The sequence below is a fragment of the Mytilus edulis genome, chromosome 14 (genome assembly GCF_963676685.1).
Source record: "Mytilus edulis chromosome 14, xbMytEdul2.2, whole genome shotgun sequence".
Classification (NCBI taxonomy): domain Eukaryota; kingdom Metazoa; phylum Mollusca; class Bivalvia; order Mytilida; family Mytilidae; genus Mytilus; species Mytilus edulis.
Window position 1 is genome coordinate 39,549,954 of NC_092357.1, and position 19,725 is coordinate 39,569,678.

A 19,725-nucleotide genomic window follows, 5' to 3' on the forward strand; every position below is an offset into this window, starting at 1 on the left:
CACAACGAGGTTCGAATGTATATATTTGAAGGTAGAGAGAAAACGGCGGATAGCAAAACGCATATTGCACAGCAAAAAGCATGTTACACGGTTATTTTTAGAATATGTAAAAACCGTTGTCTTTGTGTCGTCATGCAATAAATTTCAGGATATTGTTAAACGATCTTAAACGTTTTAAATCAAATGATATCTGTGATCGATTATTTGACGAAAAAAATCTTCAAATACATAAGATGACAAAAAAACAAAAAAAAACAATTGAAATAACGAAATATGTTGTTATTGTCAAGGAGAAAATATGATATCTATAAATTTCCAACAAAATCTATTTTGATACAAATATGGTCGGACATTAATAATATAACAAATATAGCCTTTGTATGAGGTCAATACAGGATATATCGCCCCAAAGAAGTTTATCGACCTCGGACTTCGCCCTCAGTCAATATACTTCTTTTAGGTCAATATATCCTAGTATCGACCTCATACAAAGGCTATATTTGTATAATATTATATATTCTTTAGCTCAGCTCATCAAAAAATAAAATCACAAAAATCCATTAACTCTAAGGAAAAACTAAACGGGAAGTTCCTAAGGAATTGTCAAAATCATAAGTTCAAACACATTGAACGAATGGACAGCAACTGTCATATTCCTGGCTAGATACAGACATGTTTGTGTGTAGAAAATGGTAGAGTAAATTTTGTTTTATAGCTAGCTAAACATGTCATCTGTATGACAGCCGTATACAATTCCAAGATATATTTAAAAACATTTATTTTTCTCTGATCTTAATATCACACATGTACCTTCGTTGTGCGCTTAAATTTTTTTACTGATTTTAGGTATTTTGCAATCGTTGTCCTCCTCACAGCACAAGAAGTAATATTACAAAAAACAGAAAAAGAATGGTATGAATCATTTCGAGAGACAGGGAAAGCATGCAAAAGCAACACATGCAGACTTGGTGATTTAAAATGTGAATGTTACCTAACAATAGAGCATGCTTTAACAATGATGTATGCCGTTGAAGGGCAATCGGCAGTTCACCTCAAAATAAAAAATGGAAAAGCTGTTAGGTCGGACAATGAACAGGAGTTTGAACGATCAACTGAAGAAACGTTTATTCTTGCTGATGGATACAAGTCACGAATTGTTATTGCTGTCAATGGTAGATTCCCAGGACCTACAATAACAGCTAGGGAAAATCAAGAAGTCATAGTTCATGTAAGAAATCTGATGCATACAGAAAGCACGACAATTCATTGGCACGGACTGCATCAGAAAAACTCCCCTTGGTCTGATGGTGTTGCATTTGTAACACAGTGTCCAATATTACCTGGACAAAACTATACATATAAATTCAACGCAAAACCATTTGGAACAAGTTTTTATCATGCTCATATAGGAGACCAAAGAACAATGGGTCTATACGGTTCACTGATAATAATACCAACACCGGGCCAAAAAGTTGTTTTGCCACAAGAAGGTGATAAAGTATTTGTAGCTATTATACAAGATTGGAATCATGATGACGATGAAAATGAATTGTACCAAAAAATGTTATTGGGTGACTTCGACAGCTCCGGTAAACGTTTTCCCGAAACCAAAGATCCCTCTGGTGCACAATATAGCCGTTTTAAATGTCATTCTGGTCTGATTAATGGTAGAGGACGGTTTTACAGTTCGTCGACAGTACACAACGATGTTCCATTGGAACGATTCGAAGTAGAGAAAAATAAAGATTATCGATTCAGGGTGATAAGTGCAGCTACTATGTATCCTTTTCGAGTTTTTGTTGAAGGTCACAGACCAATTTATATACTTGCGTCTGACGGATTTGAAATAGATAAAAAGGAGGTAGAATCATTTATAATTCATCCTGGCGAAAGAATTGATTTTTTGTTGAACGCTGACTCTGAGAGTGGTACATATTTATTAGTTGCAGAAACATTAGAAGAATTTCCGCCAAACGAATACCGCGCAGCAGAAGCTATAATTCATTATAAAGATGCTACTATCAATCCAAATCCCCCAAAAGCCAACCCAAGTTCATGCGAAACCTCTGACACCACTTGCAGAGTATTCAACTGCCCATTTCTGAAATATCCCATTAAAGAAAATCGAATGTGCATACATTTTAATGATGTAATATCAATTGATCCAAATTCAAACACAGATGAAGAAAAGTCAGATGAGGTTGTCGAAATGTTTGTCAATTTTGCATTTCCTGGTGAGAATGGTAATACCCCTGGATCAGTAAACGGACACCAGTTTTTACCACCTATAGTTGCTGCATATGCTCAGCCGGATTTGGTTGACTACAACTGTGACGCATGTAACGCATACACGATTTGTGAGTGCACATATGCCGTAACCATCGACAATGACAATAAAGACCGAGTTTATCAGTTTGTTATATCAAGCATAGGAAGAGGTGCCAATTGGTCACATCCAGTTCATTTGCATGGACATTCGTTCTACGTTATGAAAATGGTGTTTGCTACTTATGACAAGGAGGGTCAATTAGTTTCAAATGGTGGACAGGACACAATTGACATAAGTTGTACAGATAGTAACAATTTTTGTTCTGATGCGAAATGGAAAAATGCAAGTTGGGAAAATGGAAGACATCCTGATTTAAACTGGCACAATCCTCCCCAGAAAGACACAATTATTATACCCTCTGGTGGATACGTTATAATTCGGTTCAAGGCAGACAACCCTGGTGTATGGTTTTTTCACTGTCATATTGACTTGCATAACACCAATGGTATGGGAATGATAATCAATGAGTCACCAAATAGCCAACCAAAGGTGCCAAACAATTTTCCAAAATGTAATAGTTTTAAAAATGACGGTAAGCACATATTAACCTATAAGTTATCTTATATTGCTAACGTGTTCGCTTCAGTCTATTACAGCTGCAGTTCAAAAAACGGGAATATGACAATTACTTAATTTCTATTAATTTGATGTGTTTTAGCCAATTGTATCTGGATCTTTGGAAGAAAGTTAAGGTTTTTTTACAAACTTTGTGTATTTAGGATGATAACTCCACGGTTTTTAAGCCTTAGAATGGTTACATGATATAAAAATGGTATGTTATCAATATCCGTGGTGATTAGTCTTGCAACTCATTTATGAGTGTCGCGTGCTTGTTGTTTCTTAATCTTCCCTTGAAAGCTTTGTCATTTTAGCCTTTCACATTAAATCAGTTGTGTTCAAACTGTGTAATTCTATAAGTGTATATTTTGAAGATTCTAATCACTTTCGACTGAATTTTTAAATTTATAGTCCAAGTGTGTAGAAATAGAAATAGAAAACTCCAAAGTTTACTGTTAAATATAATATGATCCATTACCAGGTTATCAAAGAAAATAAATAGTCCACAAGAATTATATACATCCTAATAATGATATTTGTCATAGTTCTGCTTTATGATATTAGATGAGAAACATAATGGCGAAAATAAATGCTACTAATAACTAATAATATTATATCACAGTATGCTATCTAAATACAGAATTTGTTCTGTTCGCTGAGTCTTTTTAAAAGAGAATGGTTTAAAGGTTATACATCTTGACACTTTTTATATGATACATACTTATACTTCTTCAAACAAAACTTTTAATTGTTCGTCATAAAGAAGATAGTTTATCAAACTACATGACTGACATACAATGCACGGAAGAATGCGTACCTAAGTTTAAATCCGCACTACAAAAAGGACTTACAATTCCTATTGAAAATGTTTTGATCATATATTATTATTATTATTATTGTTATTTTTATTATTATTATTATTATTATTATTATTATTATTATTATTATTATTATTATTATTATAATTATTATTATCGAAGAAATTATTTTTTCAATCACTTCTACAGAAAAAACAGCTGACCTGGTCACCAACATTTTAACATTAACGCGAAAGCTGAAAACAATTTTTGTTGTTGTTTTGAATCATCTCTTTTTTTCATCCTTTTTACCAGTTGAGAGACATCCTACTACTGTTAACCTATTGTTCATTTCTTTCAAATACATGTGTACGTTAGTCACTGAAAATCATCTGTTTCCGTGTTAACCTCATTTGTATATGTATATAAATTAGAATATTGAAAATTTTGAGTATTGATGTTATGAACACATTATATTGCAGCAAGACTATTTATAGCTTTTTTTTAATTACAGCATGGAAGGTACATAGTTCGTGGTTGCAACTCATCCTACAGCTCCTGTTTACAACTTTGCTCTCTATCCTTCAACTGTTTTAGATTACACACCTCAGTTGAATGTACTTAGTATGGCAGTTTATAGATTTAAACATTTTTCTTTAATACCATTCACTTTTTGCAAGCGAATTGTTTTTGTCAGACAAACACAAATAGCTTGATCATGATATTGAAGTGTACCTATTTTACTATTGCAGACAGGACATTGTGGCAAGAGTTTTTACTATAATTAAACTCTTACAAATGATAAATGTATTATAACACTCGCCCCACCTGGAACGATTTCAAAATCTTAAAAGTAGGGAAGCGATCGACGGTTTTCGAATGAAATTTTCAGACCATGCTCAAATCTGGTAAGGAAAACGTAACATTTATCAAACACATTTTTGCCTTTCGAAATTTAAATCATGGTACTGTGTTGTAGCTTTTTTCTCTCGCGTATTTAGACAATAAAAAGAAGAAAGTAAAGTTTAATATTTCTGAAAATGTAGGAATCGAGTGCTTTGCATTATCATAAATTCATAAAATCTACATGTAAAAACCAACAAATACAAATTGAGCATGTATTTATCTATTCACATGGAAAAAAGTATTGCAACACCAAATTGAAATTGAAATTAAAAAACACTCTTTATTTTTTTTTTTATATATATATAATTTGTTAAAATTGAACTAGTTAAACATTATTTAAATATCACCTGAGTTTGATAAAAAAAAATATCGGCTCGATAAGTTCTTATCTGCACATGCAGCTACTGTACCCGTAAACAGCAAAACAGATGTTTTTTATCCTCATTGTTTTCAACACTTAAGCTTTAAAGAACCAAATTTATAAAGTTATTTGATTGACACATTGTAATGTGTTCTCCACAACTTTTAACTGCAGCAAGATGGCTAATTATCAATATGAGAGAAGCAGGAATGTCGCTGTGACAACCTCACGTATTGTTGGTCATCACCATTCCACTATAAGTCGTTTTGAGAATAAAAATCAGGTAATAAACGATGTTGAAGACCTTCCGAGATCAAAAAGACCCCCTTTACCATCTAAGTATAATGAAGTTTGGTCAGATGGAAACCCATTGCATACAATACAATCATAACAAGAACTGTCTTTAAAAAAGATATCCGACATATTTAAATTTGAGTATATGTTTAAAACTATCATTTCGATAACCTTCAGAAGCACAAAGATACCATTTAAATAACGTTTTATCTGTTTGTGTTCAGTATTCTCGGTCCTCCTCTCTTTCTGTTTACATTCACCAAAAAACCCGCGGAAATCTCACATACGTAGGTGCATTCTTAAAGTCATGTACGTTCTCACAACAAAGTACATTAAAAATTATATAATTGTCCCTAATAAACAGCTGTCACGGATGCAAAGAGCTATTAGAGAAACAATTATTTTAATACAAATATAAATCTTTGTATGATCTAGTTCAAATATTTATAGTTTTTCACTTGCTTTACATCACGATATAATTAACGAGCCGTTTTTTCAAACACAACCAAATCACCCACCATGACAGCATTTTGTCCAATCACAGAAAGGATATAAGTTCAAAGGGCACAAACCGAAACTATACCGACTACGTCGGAAAAAGAGAGTGGTGGGCATACCGGAGCCTTTTAACAAGAACTGTTCGAGATCGCCTCATCGCTACTGGTTATCGTGCGATAAGACCATTTCGGGGACCTTTAATTACGAACAGACACATAGTTGTCCGTGTCCAATGTAGTGCAGAGCTCGCCAAAGTTAGAAATTGACATCGTGGAAGAAATTACAATGTTCCAATGGAATTCGGTTCATCTTCCTTGGCCCGATCGGAGCCCTGATTTGAACCATATCGAGCATATATGGGACACTATTAGGAGTAAAGTGCGCGAAAGGACACCCTAGTTCGAACACGTCATGAAATAAACAATGCCCTACATCAGAAATGGTTGCTGCTACCTTAGCAAAAAGTAAAATCACAAAAATACTGAACTTAGAGGATAATAAATTCGGAAAGTCCATAATCACATGGCAAAATCAAATAACAAAAAGCATTAAAAACGAATGGACAAGAACTGTCATATTCCTGACTTGGTACAGGTATTTTCAAATGTAGAAAATGGTGGATTAAACCTGGTTTTATAGCGCTAACCCTCTCACTTTGATGACAGTCTCATCAATTTCTGTATATTTACATTGATGCGTTAACCAAACAGACACAATAAATAAAATAGTCAGAATATGGGTACATCAGTCATCATCGTATAACAATTTTAAAAGGAACAATTTAACAGAACACAAAAACATCTATCTACAAACACTTTCATTGATTTGTGTGTCACAAATTGGTCGATTTTCGCAAGAATCAGAAGACGATAAGAGGTAATCTGTTTGAACGGAGGCTGCGCACAAAGTACTAATTCTTTGGCGTATAACGATCAACCATGATGTGAACAATCATCTTAAGATTAATTTTGAAATGTCTGACATTGTAAAGTTCGACTACAGTAAAAGTTGTAAAATGCATTTTTTTTGTACAAAAAACTCTTCATTTTGTACAAAAAGCACTTCATTTTGTACAAAAAACACTTCATTTTGTACAAAAAACACTTCATTTTGTTACTAAAATAGTGGTTAGATAAGTCTTTTATTTTTTGTTCGTTTAAATGCCAATGTTGATATAAACTATGTTTCAATATTTTATCATATTCCATTCAAAATAAGAGGCTGATTTTTCAAGTTTAAAAAAATCATGGTGTTGCTATACTTTTTTCCATGTGTATATATCACTTCAACATTAATTTAAAGATCCACGGAAATAAAATACACAAATTTATAAGTCCTACACACATTATATATGGGATTATTTACTACTTCACCACATTATAAAAAACGATAATTCATCCACATTGGTTTTGAACAGTAACGTGATTAACTAGAACAAAGTTGCAGTCGTACACAGCTGCCAGCCTTAAGAAAAATTACAGCTATAAATTCAAAAGTTATATTTAAACAATAACGTTGAAATAATTGACAACAACCAAATATCATAAAAACAGGCATCCACATATAAACCCACGCATTTCCAACCAAATTTCTCCTTCAAATACATTGATCGTTCAACAAAAGGGGATTCCTACCCCTGGAACCACCCTCCGGATCCGCCAATGCATTACTGAAAAACTTGGTACTGGTTAGCTGTTATCAAATTGATTTAACCAACAGCACAACAACTCAATTGAGTTACAACTGATTGTGAACAGAAATAAAGCCGTCCCTACTTTTGGAACTTTCGGGGATATCATGGAGGTGTTTGTTTTTTCATTGCTTTTATGTTATGGAACAATTCAAACAAAAACAAAACAAAAACGACTAGATATATTACAAAGCAATAAAGAAAAACAAATATAACATATACATGATATATGATATATGACAAAATTTGACAGCAAGAAACGACAATCACTGAATTGCCACACGTGACTTGGAGAGTTCTCACGATACCTGCAAGCCGCATGAAAACATAAACTTGTGTAGTTGTTCACTGGTGTCAACGTCATGATCGTAACTGCAATTACGATCATTCCAATATGGCGGACACAAATTTAGGGAAATTTTAGAAGGCTGATTTCTCCACTTTGACTGCTTATTTTCAGATTTGTTTTATGTCAGGAAACATCTTTATAAGCATTGCCATTGAATTTTTTTTTTTCATGATGAAAAAGTAACAAGAAGAATGAAAATCAAAATACAAAATAGTAACTTTTAATTATTTTTATCAACGATGATCGTAACTCTTATTTACGATGATCGTAACTGTCTGTTCCAACGAAGTATTTTCTGATAAATAAATATGTCTGGTATGCACAAAAGTGTACATTATTAGCTAATATTGTGAAAAAAACGAGGGACGATCACTGGAAGGGTGGGTAACGTTCTTTTGGTAAGTGCACGAATGGTTATGATTTCGCGAGATTCGTTTTTTTTTTATCTAGTTCAATATCAAAATGATTTTTGGGGTTACCAACTTTATATTGATTACATATATTCTATGAAAATAAGGTATTTGACATTTCATATTAATGGCCAGTTTGGTAAAATTAGAGATATTTTTTCCCTACACTTCGTAGGGACTATAGTACCTTTCGAGAACCTGGTATTTTTTGGGAATTCAAACTTTATAGTTTTTTTAACAAGTTAAAATCGATAGAAACACATCAAAATAATGTAGCTTTATGCCTACCATTACTTAAGTTATTTCTGAAATATTCAGTGAAAATGTTGACCTGTATTCTTAAATTGTATCATGAGGATAATAATTATGTTTACTTCATATAAACGTATTCCATTTTGAATGTTAACTAAACTACTCATAAGAAACAAATATCGAGGACATGTGTACATAAGCCTGCTAATTTCCCCTTATGTTCATTCAAAGAAAACAGCACATCGTAAATTTTCAGTTACGATCATCTTTTTATAAAAACAAGTCCAAGTTACGATAACTATAGACGTCGTTCTTCTGGTCGTTTTTCTATCATTTAAGAAAAACATATTCAATGGCAATGCTTATTAAGACTTTTCTTGATATAAAACAAATCTAAAAATAAGCTGTTAAAGTGGAAAAATCGGCTTTCTTAAATTTCCCTAAATTTGTTGACGCCAGTGGTTGTTGTGATCAGGGCTCACTTGCTATTGGATAAGTGTTGCTTCAATCGTTAATTTCAAACGATTTTAAGAAGGACGTTATTTCAGATGCCTTTTCGTTCAATAAACAAATACTGAATTTGGAGTAAAACTGCTTGTATTTTAGATCTACTTCAGGGTTTAGGCGTTGATTTATGGTCTTTGTATGGGGTAGTAATTTGAATAATAAAGAGAAACCTACTGACTATATCAGATACGAGAACCAAATAAAAAACAACATTTGTAGCTGATGTAGTTAAAATTGTTATACTGTGTGAATTATCTTGGCAATGTTCCTATGTGTCGAATCATCCTCCGATTAACCATGTCAACCTAGGTCGAAGAAGTGAATCGTTTGATCCAGTCTGCTATGCATACTTACGTTAGACTATTTCTTCGAACTTGATAAATTAAATTGAGAACGTAAGCGGGGAATGTGGCAAAGAGACAACAACCCGACAAAAGAGCAAACAACAGCATATGGCCACCAATAGGTCTTCAACACAAGGCGATACAATCATGTAAATGGAATCTGTTAAAATATAACTCGATCTAATACTTTAGAACCTTAAGTCTTAAAAGGTATACAATGGGTTTTGACATTGTGGATTTAGTAAAAGTTTAAGAAAATTTTAATAATGGAAATGCTATGAATTAAATTCCTTTGCCCTTCCTCTTGAAATTATCACTTCATAAACGTGCGAGGTCCATGGGAAGAAACCTTCAGATAATCAGATTGACTGGGTAAAATTAAAACATTTGCATTGCATTTGAAGTACATTTTATATTTGAATTTCAGTGGAAGTTTTAGACACGTTGTAAACGTGTAGCAATTGTTTTTTTGCATTGTAAATTAATACAACAAAAAAATAGAACATCTGTTGTAACGTTGACATCAAATGATATTTGAGCTAAATACTATAAGTTCTTGTCACGATTCTTTATTTTGTATTCTTAATGCGTCATTATTCTAACCATGCTGAATATGTTTGCTCTTGTGTTTAGTGTATTTGTACTGTATAGTGATTTCATGATTGCAGGAACCCATGCTGGTATGTTATTATTATTATATGTACATTTATTGGTATTTTATATGTCTGATCATTCGCCCTTTGACATGTTTAGAGTGAATATATCACTAGTAACCCGAATTTATCTTGATCGGACAAAAACGCATTAACGCTATTTAAATGATATTAATCGTCAATTGATAAAGATTGACAAAAATTGAAAATCCTGTTTAATTTATTTCAATGCAAATCAAATCATTTTAATGCCTGTCAAATAGATTCGCTTGCAGTCGTTCAATGTAATTCAATTTGGTGGTAAGTTGCGTCAAACAAATAGGCCACGCCCCCGTTAAACTATTTCAAGCTGGTATTAATTCGTTTTAAACCGTGTCGAGACCCGAGTTTTGTACAGGTAAATCACTCAAGCAAAACCACATCGATGTATCTATCGTTTATTTGTTTCAAACTTTATCGACTTTAGTTAAATGCGTGTGTTCTTAGCAAAGTCACAATTTAAACAAATGAATGAGCAATACACGTGACATATAAGGGATTTAATTAAAAAAAAACATTGAAATATTGATGCACGGTTTAAAAAATGCAAATCTTGTGAATCTGTTAAAAATAAAATAGTAAGATGTTTAACATATTTTTAATTTGCCCAAACACAATAGATCTTTATCTCACATATTCGTTTCAAAACTTGCTGAGTGCTATGAAAACTCGTGTCATGTAAGTAACGTATGGTTCATTGCAATGACTTACGAAAATTTATGTATTCCTGTAAATTTTCGTTGTCTTTTTCTGTTTTACTATAGTGTACTCGTACAACAAATATAGACACGCAAATTAAAGTTACTGTTACTTACAAAAATTATTTATTTTTTATATAGTGTATAACGTAAATCGATGTATCTTCTATTTTCGGTCAACAACAAATATTCCCTAACTGTATATTGATATATGAAATAGCTTGTAATAAAAAACAATGTTGTGTTAAATAATTAAATTAATGAAGGTAATGCTGACATTTGTTGAATTTAATAAACAGTTAAGTCTTGCTCAAATTTTAAATGAAGTAACAGCTAAATGAACTTTTAAAACTGCGTCAAATTGTAATACCGGTCACTGACGCGAAACGGGCGTTAATTGTGGAAAAGCAACAAATACGAAATTTTGAATTGTGGTTCCGATCCTGTAAAGGGATTATTGTGCTGTCATGCACCGTGACGCACAAAAAGCCTTGCTATAAATGCTTTATATGAATATGTATTCTGTTTGTATGAGATAAATTTTAATCTGAGATAACGATGGGTTGGTTGATTAAAGTTTAACGACCTTGCCTTGCTCTAAGTCGGCATTCTCCTACGTCTTTTAATGCATTTAAAAAAAAAACGTATATTTACATATCAACATAAACATTATTAAAATAAACAAGAATGGACAAGAGACAATTATGCATTGTTTCTCTGATATAATTTTATTCACTTGTTGTCGTATAAATAAAATATTTCATTTAGGTGCTCTCGTTGAAGTTCGCGTTACATATTAAAATGAATTTCATTGGTCGGATCGTTTGCAAACTTTTCAACCCATGTGTTCTCATCGAGGTCCGCGTTCATGTTTCAATTCAATACACAATAAGTCCAGTTCGATAAAAAAAAATCAAAATTAAACTCTACGATGTCCGATTAAACAAATATAATTTAGAAAAATAACACAACAAAAGTATTTATCTTTTTCGCCGATGAAAATTATTACTATTTATATTAGAACAAGGATTTGTATACCATGCAATAATTTATTCAAACAGTAAGGTAATTAAATCTAAATAACTAAATAAAATTTAATTGTACATTTAATTATATAAACTAAAAGAATTGCTTCGAAGTTTCTTTAATCAATCCATAAATTTATGATGCATACGAAACTGTAATGAATAATTATCGTTTGTATTTTTCAAAATAGCTATTTTATCCGATAAAAATGGGAAAATAAATCTTTCGGATAAAAACTACCGATTTTTCTATCAGACAAAATTTATCCTTATTGGAGTCAAATTTGAAATATGGATTCATAAAGGACAAAACATATCCTCAGTAACGGAAAAAAAACCAACCATGGTAAAAATAAAATCCGTCATTCTTTTAGAATAGTTCTCGAAGGTTAACATATAACTATATATTGTAGCAACTCTGTGGGATTGCAACGTCAAAGACGTTATATCTACCACTGTAAAAAATAAGAAAAAATGAACTTTCTTAAAACTGCCGAATAAATGTTTTGGAGGCAGACAAGTCAAATAAAAGTAGATATCTATGAAGCAAAGATTGCATTTTGTTTCACACTGATATATATGTGCACGAAAAAAAAAATCACCATCATACATGTATTTAATTTACGGTATTTACGATTACAAAAGCGTGTTGAACGCGACGTTCGATAAAGACGGCCGTTTTTAAGCAGCACTATATAGCTAGTTATCATATTTCGTCTGTTCTCCCTTGAAACCAATCCATCTTAAATACACCAGAGATTACTAAAATGTAAGTCTTTCAGCTCATTGAATATTTTAGGTAGGAATCAAGCTTCAATTCGACCATTAACTACCGTAAATTTTCGATTTTTGCAGTATTACGAAAAATATGTTAATAATCCCTGACCTTCCCGAAGCTTATATACTTCGTTCATTCGATTGTATGAAAGTTTTTGTTAGAAACCGGCCCTATACTGCCAAAAAAAAAGAAGATAAAAGCGATTTCTGTTTGAAGAAACGAATGTCATTTTAAAAAAGAACGTTTTCGCTGTTTACGTCGTCCTGATGCAAACGTGAAAGTTGAAATAAAAATTACACTCTGAGATTACCCTAAGGACATTTCGCTAGTTGTGCATAGGACTAAATTTATAAATCTTTCATTTGCAAGCACAAAAAAATAATTGTGCAAAACATGTGATAAAACTTCCCAATTACAAGTTGAGAAAAATCCAACAGGAAACCAAAGTACTATATAGTTTAATAAGGTACGGCATTTATTTAAAAACAATCTCCATTCAACTTCAGAGTATGACGTAAATCGATTTGTTTACGCTAGCTAAGCAACCAACAGACAAAATAAATTTCCTCCCCGATCAAGCCTATACTTTAGACACGGAATGAAAAATAAGGAAATAATAGCATGTTAGATTGGTTACAAACACATTTATGCAAACATGAAGCAGCTGTTTCTTGACTGAACTGGTCAGTGGTAATACAAAACCGGGGTTTCAAAAAGATGAAGAAAAAGAGGCAGACATTTTAAATTTATAAAGAAGCAAATCAGAAAGTGTTTAACTGAAATTGAAAGAAAAAGAAATTATATAAAAATATAGTCTATAATATGTAAATATTTATTTCAGAAAGCTAACAATAAAATGAAAGTAAAATATGTGATGCTTAAAAACATTGGCTGGGGCCGTAACAGCCTCATGTCGGAAATTTAAAAAAAAGTTTGTCTTTATCATTGCTCATAACAAATTATTTTCACGGCGAATGTCCGGTGTCGCCCCTGCATGTTTTGCGTGATCCATGCATGCTTCTGATTTACTTTTAGTTTTTAATGTTGATCGTCTTTTGTTAGTACTTTTGTGTCTTATCTGTACCCCATGACGCGGATTTGTCTTTTGTTCATGTATTTTTCTACTTTATGGCTATAATCTTAGTGTTAATTGTCATTTGTAAATGTCTGGTTGCGCAATGATGCATGTCCACCGATATCAAGACATTGTGCGAAAAAAATATTTTTTGAAGATATGATGCTATACTGAATACAGAAAAAAAAAATATAGTTGTTTCTTCATGAAGAATTGAACTCTAACTTTAAAGAATACCAAACTGGCACTCGTTTTTGTGATATTTCCATAGACTGATGTCTTACATTGAAGAGTTTAACTTGAATGACCTTGGTGCTTATTTGACTGGTCCATCACGGGTTTAGTGCACTTCCTGGAGCTTAGTGCACCAAGCCGGCCTACGTGGTGTTTAGACATACCATGGAATACCCTCACTGAGGCAAGTGAGACAAATATGTTATTTGTAATGGTATTTATCAAAACTTAAACGATTGAGAATATCAAAGTAGAATATGAATTTGCCAAATACATATTTAATTCAGAGATGTATATATGCGAGTGTAGTTGGTTATAGGGGAGGGGTGTCAGACAATAGTTTCAATAGTTCTATGTCATAAACAAAAATCAACATTCCACTCTATTCTTTTATATTATGCCTATTTTATTCGTCCTAAACATACATGGACTATTTGTCACTGGGCGTTAAGCAACCATAGATTTTTTAATCTATTCTTTATATTTTCCATCTCTTTATTCTGAATTTTAAAGTGTTTATCCCATTATCATCGTTATTTCTGTAAACCCCATTTATTTACACATGAATGGTGATCCTTTTATAGCCTCATATACATGTATGTACATGTATACATGGTATTTGGAACAGAAAAAAAAAGATACCGTCGTTATTTACAAAAAATGAGAACGAAAATGAGAATGTGTCAAAGAGACAATAACCCGACCATAGAGCAGACAAAAGCCGAAGAACTCCGATGGGACTCCAATGTAGCGAGAAACTCATGCCTACATGTATATACATACGTGCATTACTCACGGTATGCATATGCTTGGACTTATAGATGCATATACGTGTACATGTTTCAGATTGTGTTATAAAAAAAACCCAGAAGCGTTTTAATTGAAAATTATATACTAGACAATGCCAAACCAATCTTTCTATCTTTCTTTCTTGTTGAAAAATGGGGGGGGGGGGGGAGGGGGGAGGGGCAGTGTCAAGATTTTTAAAAATAAAATATTTGTTTGTTTCTTTTCAACATAAGAACAAAATGCGACATTTAGTTCTAAAAACATATCTTGTATGAAAAAAAAGTTTGTTGTTGATATAAATTCACAAAAGGGATAGCTTCGAAATATAAAAAAATACAAGAAATTGTAATGCGAGAATTGTTTTATAAAGACATGCATATCGGTACTAATTGCCACTAAACATTAAATTTATTTGTACATATTCTTTAAAAAAAAAAAGAAAGATTTAATTTGTAATTGTTTGATGATCAGAAGAATTCACCTGTTAATCTATACATACTAATCCATACACACAGGTGTCAATATCTACAATTCTACCGATAATTATAAGTTGTCATAAAAAAAGGTGAAATAATGTATTTTTATAAAAAATATATATATATGGATGAATAGATAAATTTAATTTATAAAATTCCAATCCTTTAATAAGGAGGCACTATTATATACAGCCCAAATTTTATTTTGTTAACTCGGGTAGAAAACTTACGATTGAAACATGAACGTGGACCCCAATGAGAACACCTTGGATTGAAAGACAGTAAATCTACTGACCAATGAAATGCTTTGGATTAAGAATGCAGACGTCAACGAGAACACCTAGATCGAAAACACACTATCATCTTTAGACCGTCGAACCGAGAATAAAGATTTAAAAAGATAGCGAGAATTCCATGCTATTTATGATTTTAACAAGGAAAAAAATAAGGAAAATTAAAAACCATATTGTGTTACTGCACATGATATTACAAATAAATATAATGTAGATACTAATACTGTATACAAATGTAAAGAGTTCCCTACCCCACCATGACATGTTCTAAAACCACAGGTCCAAACTGAACTTACAAAAATTATTACAAAAAAGGATTGTCCTCACCTCATTAAAAGTGAAGGAAATATCCTCATTGATAAAAAGTATAGTAATTTTTTTAAAATATATACAGTTTGATCTAAGGATCCAGAAAACAACACAAATGCATGTGCTTTTGTAGTACCATAACTCAAAGTAAAAAAAAAGTTTTAAATTACAAAACCATGTATCAATATTTATGTGTGAATTAATAGCCCTACTTTTATCTTTATATTGGTTAGAAGAATTTCAACCAGAAAATACTGTAATATTTGTAGATTCACTGTCAGCACTAAAAGCTATCACAGGAAATATATTTAAAGTTAAAACACAAATAATTTATGACATTCAATATATATATATAGTAAATTGTCCAAATTAGGTTTGAATATCATTTTAGAATGGATACCCAGCAGCTAAAAAGGCTCTATCAATAGAGACAAGTATAACTAGTATACCACTTTACAAAGAAGATATCAAATGTTTATGTAAAAATTTACTAAAAAGAAATGTGGCAACAATACTGGTTAAATGAACTCTTGATAGGAGAGAATCTAAGTAAGGAAATGAAAATGAAATTAATTAAATTAATAAGCATTAAGTTGATTTTTTTTATATAAATTTGCTTATAAATACATGTGATCATATGTAAAATATCATGCCACAGGAGTCTGACATATCTCCCTGAAATCATCAATCACAATCACTCTCTCGTCGGTCCATCCCAAATCAAATAGGGGACACAAACCTCACAACAAGAATTAACTGCATGTATATATATATGTACCTAACTCACACTATGAGGAATGTGATTCAGCTGCTGTCAATGGGGAAACTACATGTATTGACACCGTAGTTAAAATATTGATAGGGTTATACATGGGGTCGACTGACGAGATGAGTTATCTTACTGTGGGATACTTTTCTTTAAGGGCACTGGCTTGCCAGAACCCCGGTCCTTGTGATATGATGATTTTAAGAACCAACCAGCACATTTTACAACGACCAAAAACAATACACCGTGTAAATACTAACCTTGTATTAGTATTATTGTCTATCATTTTTAGTCACGGCTGCTAAATCATCCGTTTAGACTGAAAAATGTTTGTTTACAGCCTCCTCGCCGTGTCTGCTTGCAGCACATGGTTGCCACGTGGTACGGCTGCAAGTATTTACCTACAATTTATTTCTTTACAGTGCAAGGGAAACAGCTCCAGTCTAAACGGGCGACACCAAAAACAAATAATTCGGTAGATATATATTATTTACCTTTTTTTCTTAGTTTTTTCATTTCTAAATATTGGATTTTTAATAGTTGTAACAGAGCTGGAGGTTGCACTTTGTAAATACAGCTGTTTCTCAAAACACGGCTCTTTTTGGGGAGTAATTGAATATTCATAGAAAATTCATTTTGTTTACATACTGGTTCCCAGTTATGCTCTCTGTGTTCCATATCGCAGAGACAGAACTTGGGAATGTTACCAGTAAATAAACACGTGCATATTGTTTACATTGAAATCTGTGGTAACCTTTCATTCGAGGTAGGGGTAGTTAAGAAAATTAGTGTAAGTTTAAACTCTGAGAAGTTCAGGGCATATAAACGTTGAAAATATGCCGCACAGCCCTATATTTTGACCTTTGAAAAAAATTGTGGTGCATATGAACTTTCAATTCTAGGATAAGATTTTTTTCAAAACTTCATAGTAAAAGTGGTACAGTTTTAGCCGTAAAAGGAGTTCCTATGGGAAATTGCATTGTCAATATTTACAGAAATGCAACCTGGAGGGTATCATTTATCAGTTTATGATTTCTAAAGATAAGAAACATAACCCCGTTGAATTTGACAATATACAATAAAACTTTTACGAAAGATTTTATTTTTAAAGCAGTACACTAAAGCAAGTACTACATGTACCCAGATAGCACTCTCTGGTATACATCTATACTGTACATAACTGCAAACATGAACACTTACAATTTATTATACACAAATATGTTACAACAATACATTCTTACTATTTATACATACACAGTAATATACATATATTTTTTTCTCAGAGAACGTAGGTTTAAGAATCTTTTATAAGTGAGGGTGCTATCTTTAAGTCAAATTCAATATACAGAGAATCACAATTTACCAAGGACGTACGAGCCGCGGTATAATTGTATTAATGTATATACCATGTACGGGAATATGTCAGACCCCTCCTACGATTTGCATATTTGTAAAAGTCAGATATGTCTATCCAAAAGTATATGATACTTACAGTTTTCATGTTTAAAAAACAAACACACCTACCCACCAAATCATTTAATATTTATAAACTAAGAAGGCTAAGTTACAAATAACGAAATAATAAGCTCACATATATTTTTCTTCGTAGTACTATAAATTAACCAAAAGATAATCAAGATAATTAAAATACACACTATAGTTCAGATCTAGATAAAAAGATTAATTAAATTTAAGAAAAAAAAAGAAAAAAAACCTCACAAAATTTCTATAATATGAATATATAATATAATAAACTAACAGCATAGAAACAGAAAAACACTTTCTAATGGAATGCTCATTATATGACGATCTTCGATACAATCTTTTTAATGAATGCTCAAAACTTATTGAAGACTTTGAAGATTTTAATACAAACAGAAAATCTATTGAAATTATGAATTGTACCAATATCCAGTATTATTTTTGCAAATGTTTACATACATTTTATTTGCGTAGAAAATTATTTTTACAGTAATATTTTCGATTAATCAATTTTTAATGCATTTATTTATAAGATTTTTACCCAATTTTATAGTATTTCATATTTCATGGTTAATACATATCTTTTTTAAACTAAGAATTATTTATATTTTAAGCTACTTGTTCCATTTTGATATAACTTTTATGAGATTATTTACAAGTTTAAATAGTATATTTTTGTATATATTTTGGTTTTAAGGATCAGTGTCTCATAAGTCATTTTTTGGCTGGATATTGATTGTTATTTGTATGTATATGAATATTGTGTGAATGACTTGTTTCAATCAATATGTGACACTATAATAAACAATTTTATTCTTTATTCTCTATAAGCTATCACCTAAATAATGATAATTTTAAAACATTTACTTGAAATGTTTTTTATAAGGTAATCTGGCACAATACCCGCAAGGGTAGTCGCCATTAAACTCTATTTAGTAGTAGTAGTAGGGAATTCCACACTGCTTCTTTTTCTTTCAGTTCAAGTAAGGTCAAATATGGAATAATACGTGTTGCTGTACATACGTGATTGACATAGATTGAATCAAATTCGCAAAAGATTTGTAATAATAATTTCAGTGTTTCTATATGCAGATTGTGATTAAAAATATGCATTTTATGTACATGTTTTGGTTTGAATTTGTGTTAGCCGATCTCTAAAGCCGGCAACAGTATTGGTAGATATTCACAGGTCTTTTTAAATGAACAAACACTATTACATATACATATCATAGGTGTCTGTTTTTAAACAAGTTTAGACTTAGTGTGTATATGTCTACGCTGATAATAATTATATGTTAGATAAACATAATTTTTTAAAACTTTAGAATCAAAAGTCGTAACTATATAGCTATCAATAAGTGCATTTTCAAAATCATTTATTTTTTTAGGCTTGATGAAGATCTACATCATTTAACGAATAAATAAAAGAAGATGTGATATACTTGCCAATAACTTAGATCACCGTACAGCCTTCAACAACGAGAAAAACCCAAACCGCATAAACATTTATAAAATTTCCCAAAATTACAAATAGGAATTCAAACAATTCAAACGAGAAAACTATCGGCCTGATTGATGTACAACACTTATAAAAAAATATACACAACGACAACCACTGGCCACAAAAAAGAGGGGGTTCAAACCATTTGTCCCAATTGAAAAAATAATTTCGTCAAACAAACGTGAGTTCTTATCTACAGAACAATAACTGGACCTGCCACTGTACAGTCTCCTCACAAGTATACCTGTATGATAGTGATAATGGCGTTAAAAAATATTTTAGTTGTCTGTGAGTTTCTTTCTTTCTGTTTTA

At 31.7% G+C, this 19,725-nt stretch overlaps 2 protein-coding genes across 3 annotated transcripts in view; both read left to right on the forward strand.

Moving 5' to 3' along the window:
• LOC139503477 (uncharacterized) overlaps positions 1-10,950 on the forward strand; it is a 210,555-nt gene extending 199,605 nt beyond the window's left edge. The window contains exon 3 of the mRNA XM_071293263.1: positions 10,049-10,950. The gene's annotated coding sequence lies outside the window, so the exon portion shown is untranslated. The remainder of the gene's footprint in view (positions 1-10,048) is intronic.
• The window catches only part of LOC139503472 (uncharacterized), a 97,593-nt gene that overhangs the window by 6,422 nt on the left and 71,446 nt on the right, over positions 1-19,725 (forward strand). The window contains exons 2-3 of one of the 2 annotated variants that reach the window (XM_071293257.1): positions 847-2,861; positions 4,199-4,408. In XM_071293257.1, the coding sequence (XP_071149358.1) occupies positions 847-2,861; positions 4,199-4,281 (2,098 nt within the window). In that variant the 3' untranslated portion in view covers positions 4,282-4,408. Of the gene's footprint in view, positions 1-846; positions 2,862-4,198; positions 4,409-19,725 lie in introns of those variants that run through there. The other variant, XM_071293256.1, reaches the window with a different exon arrangement.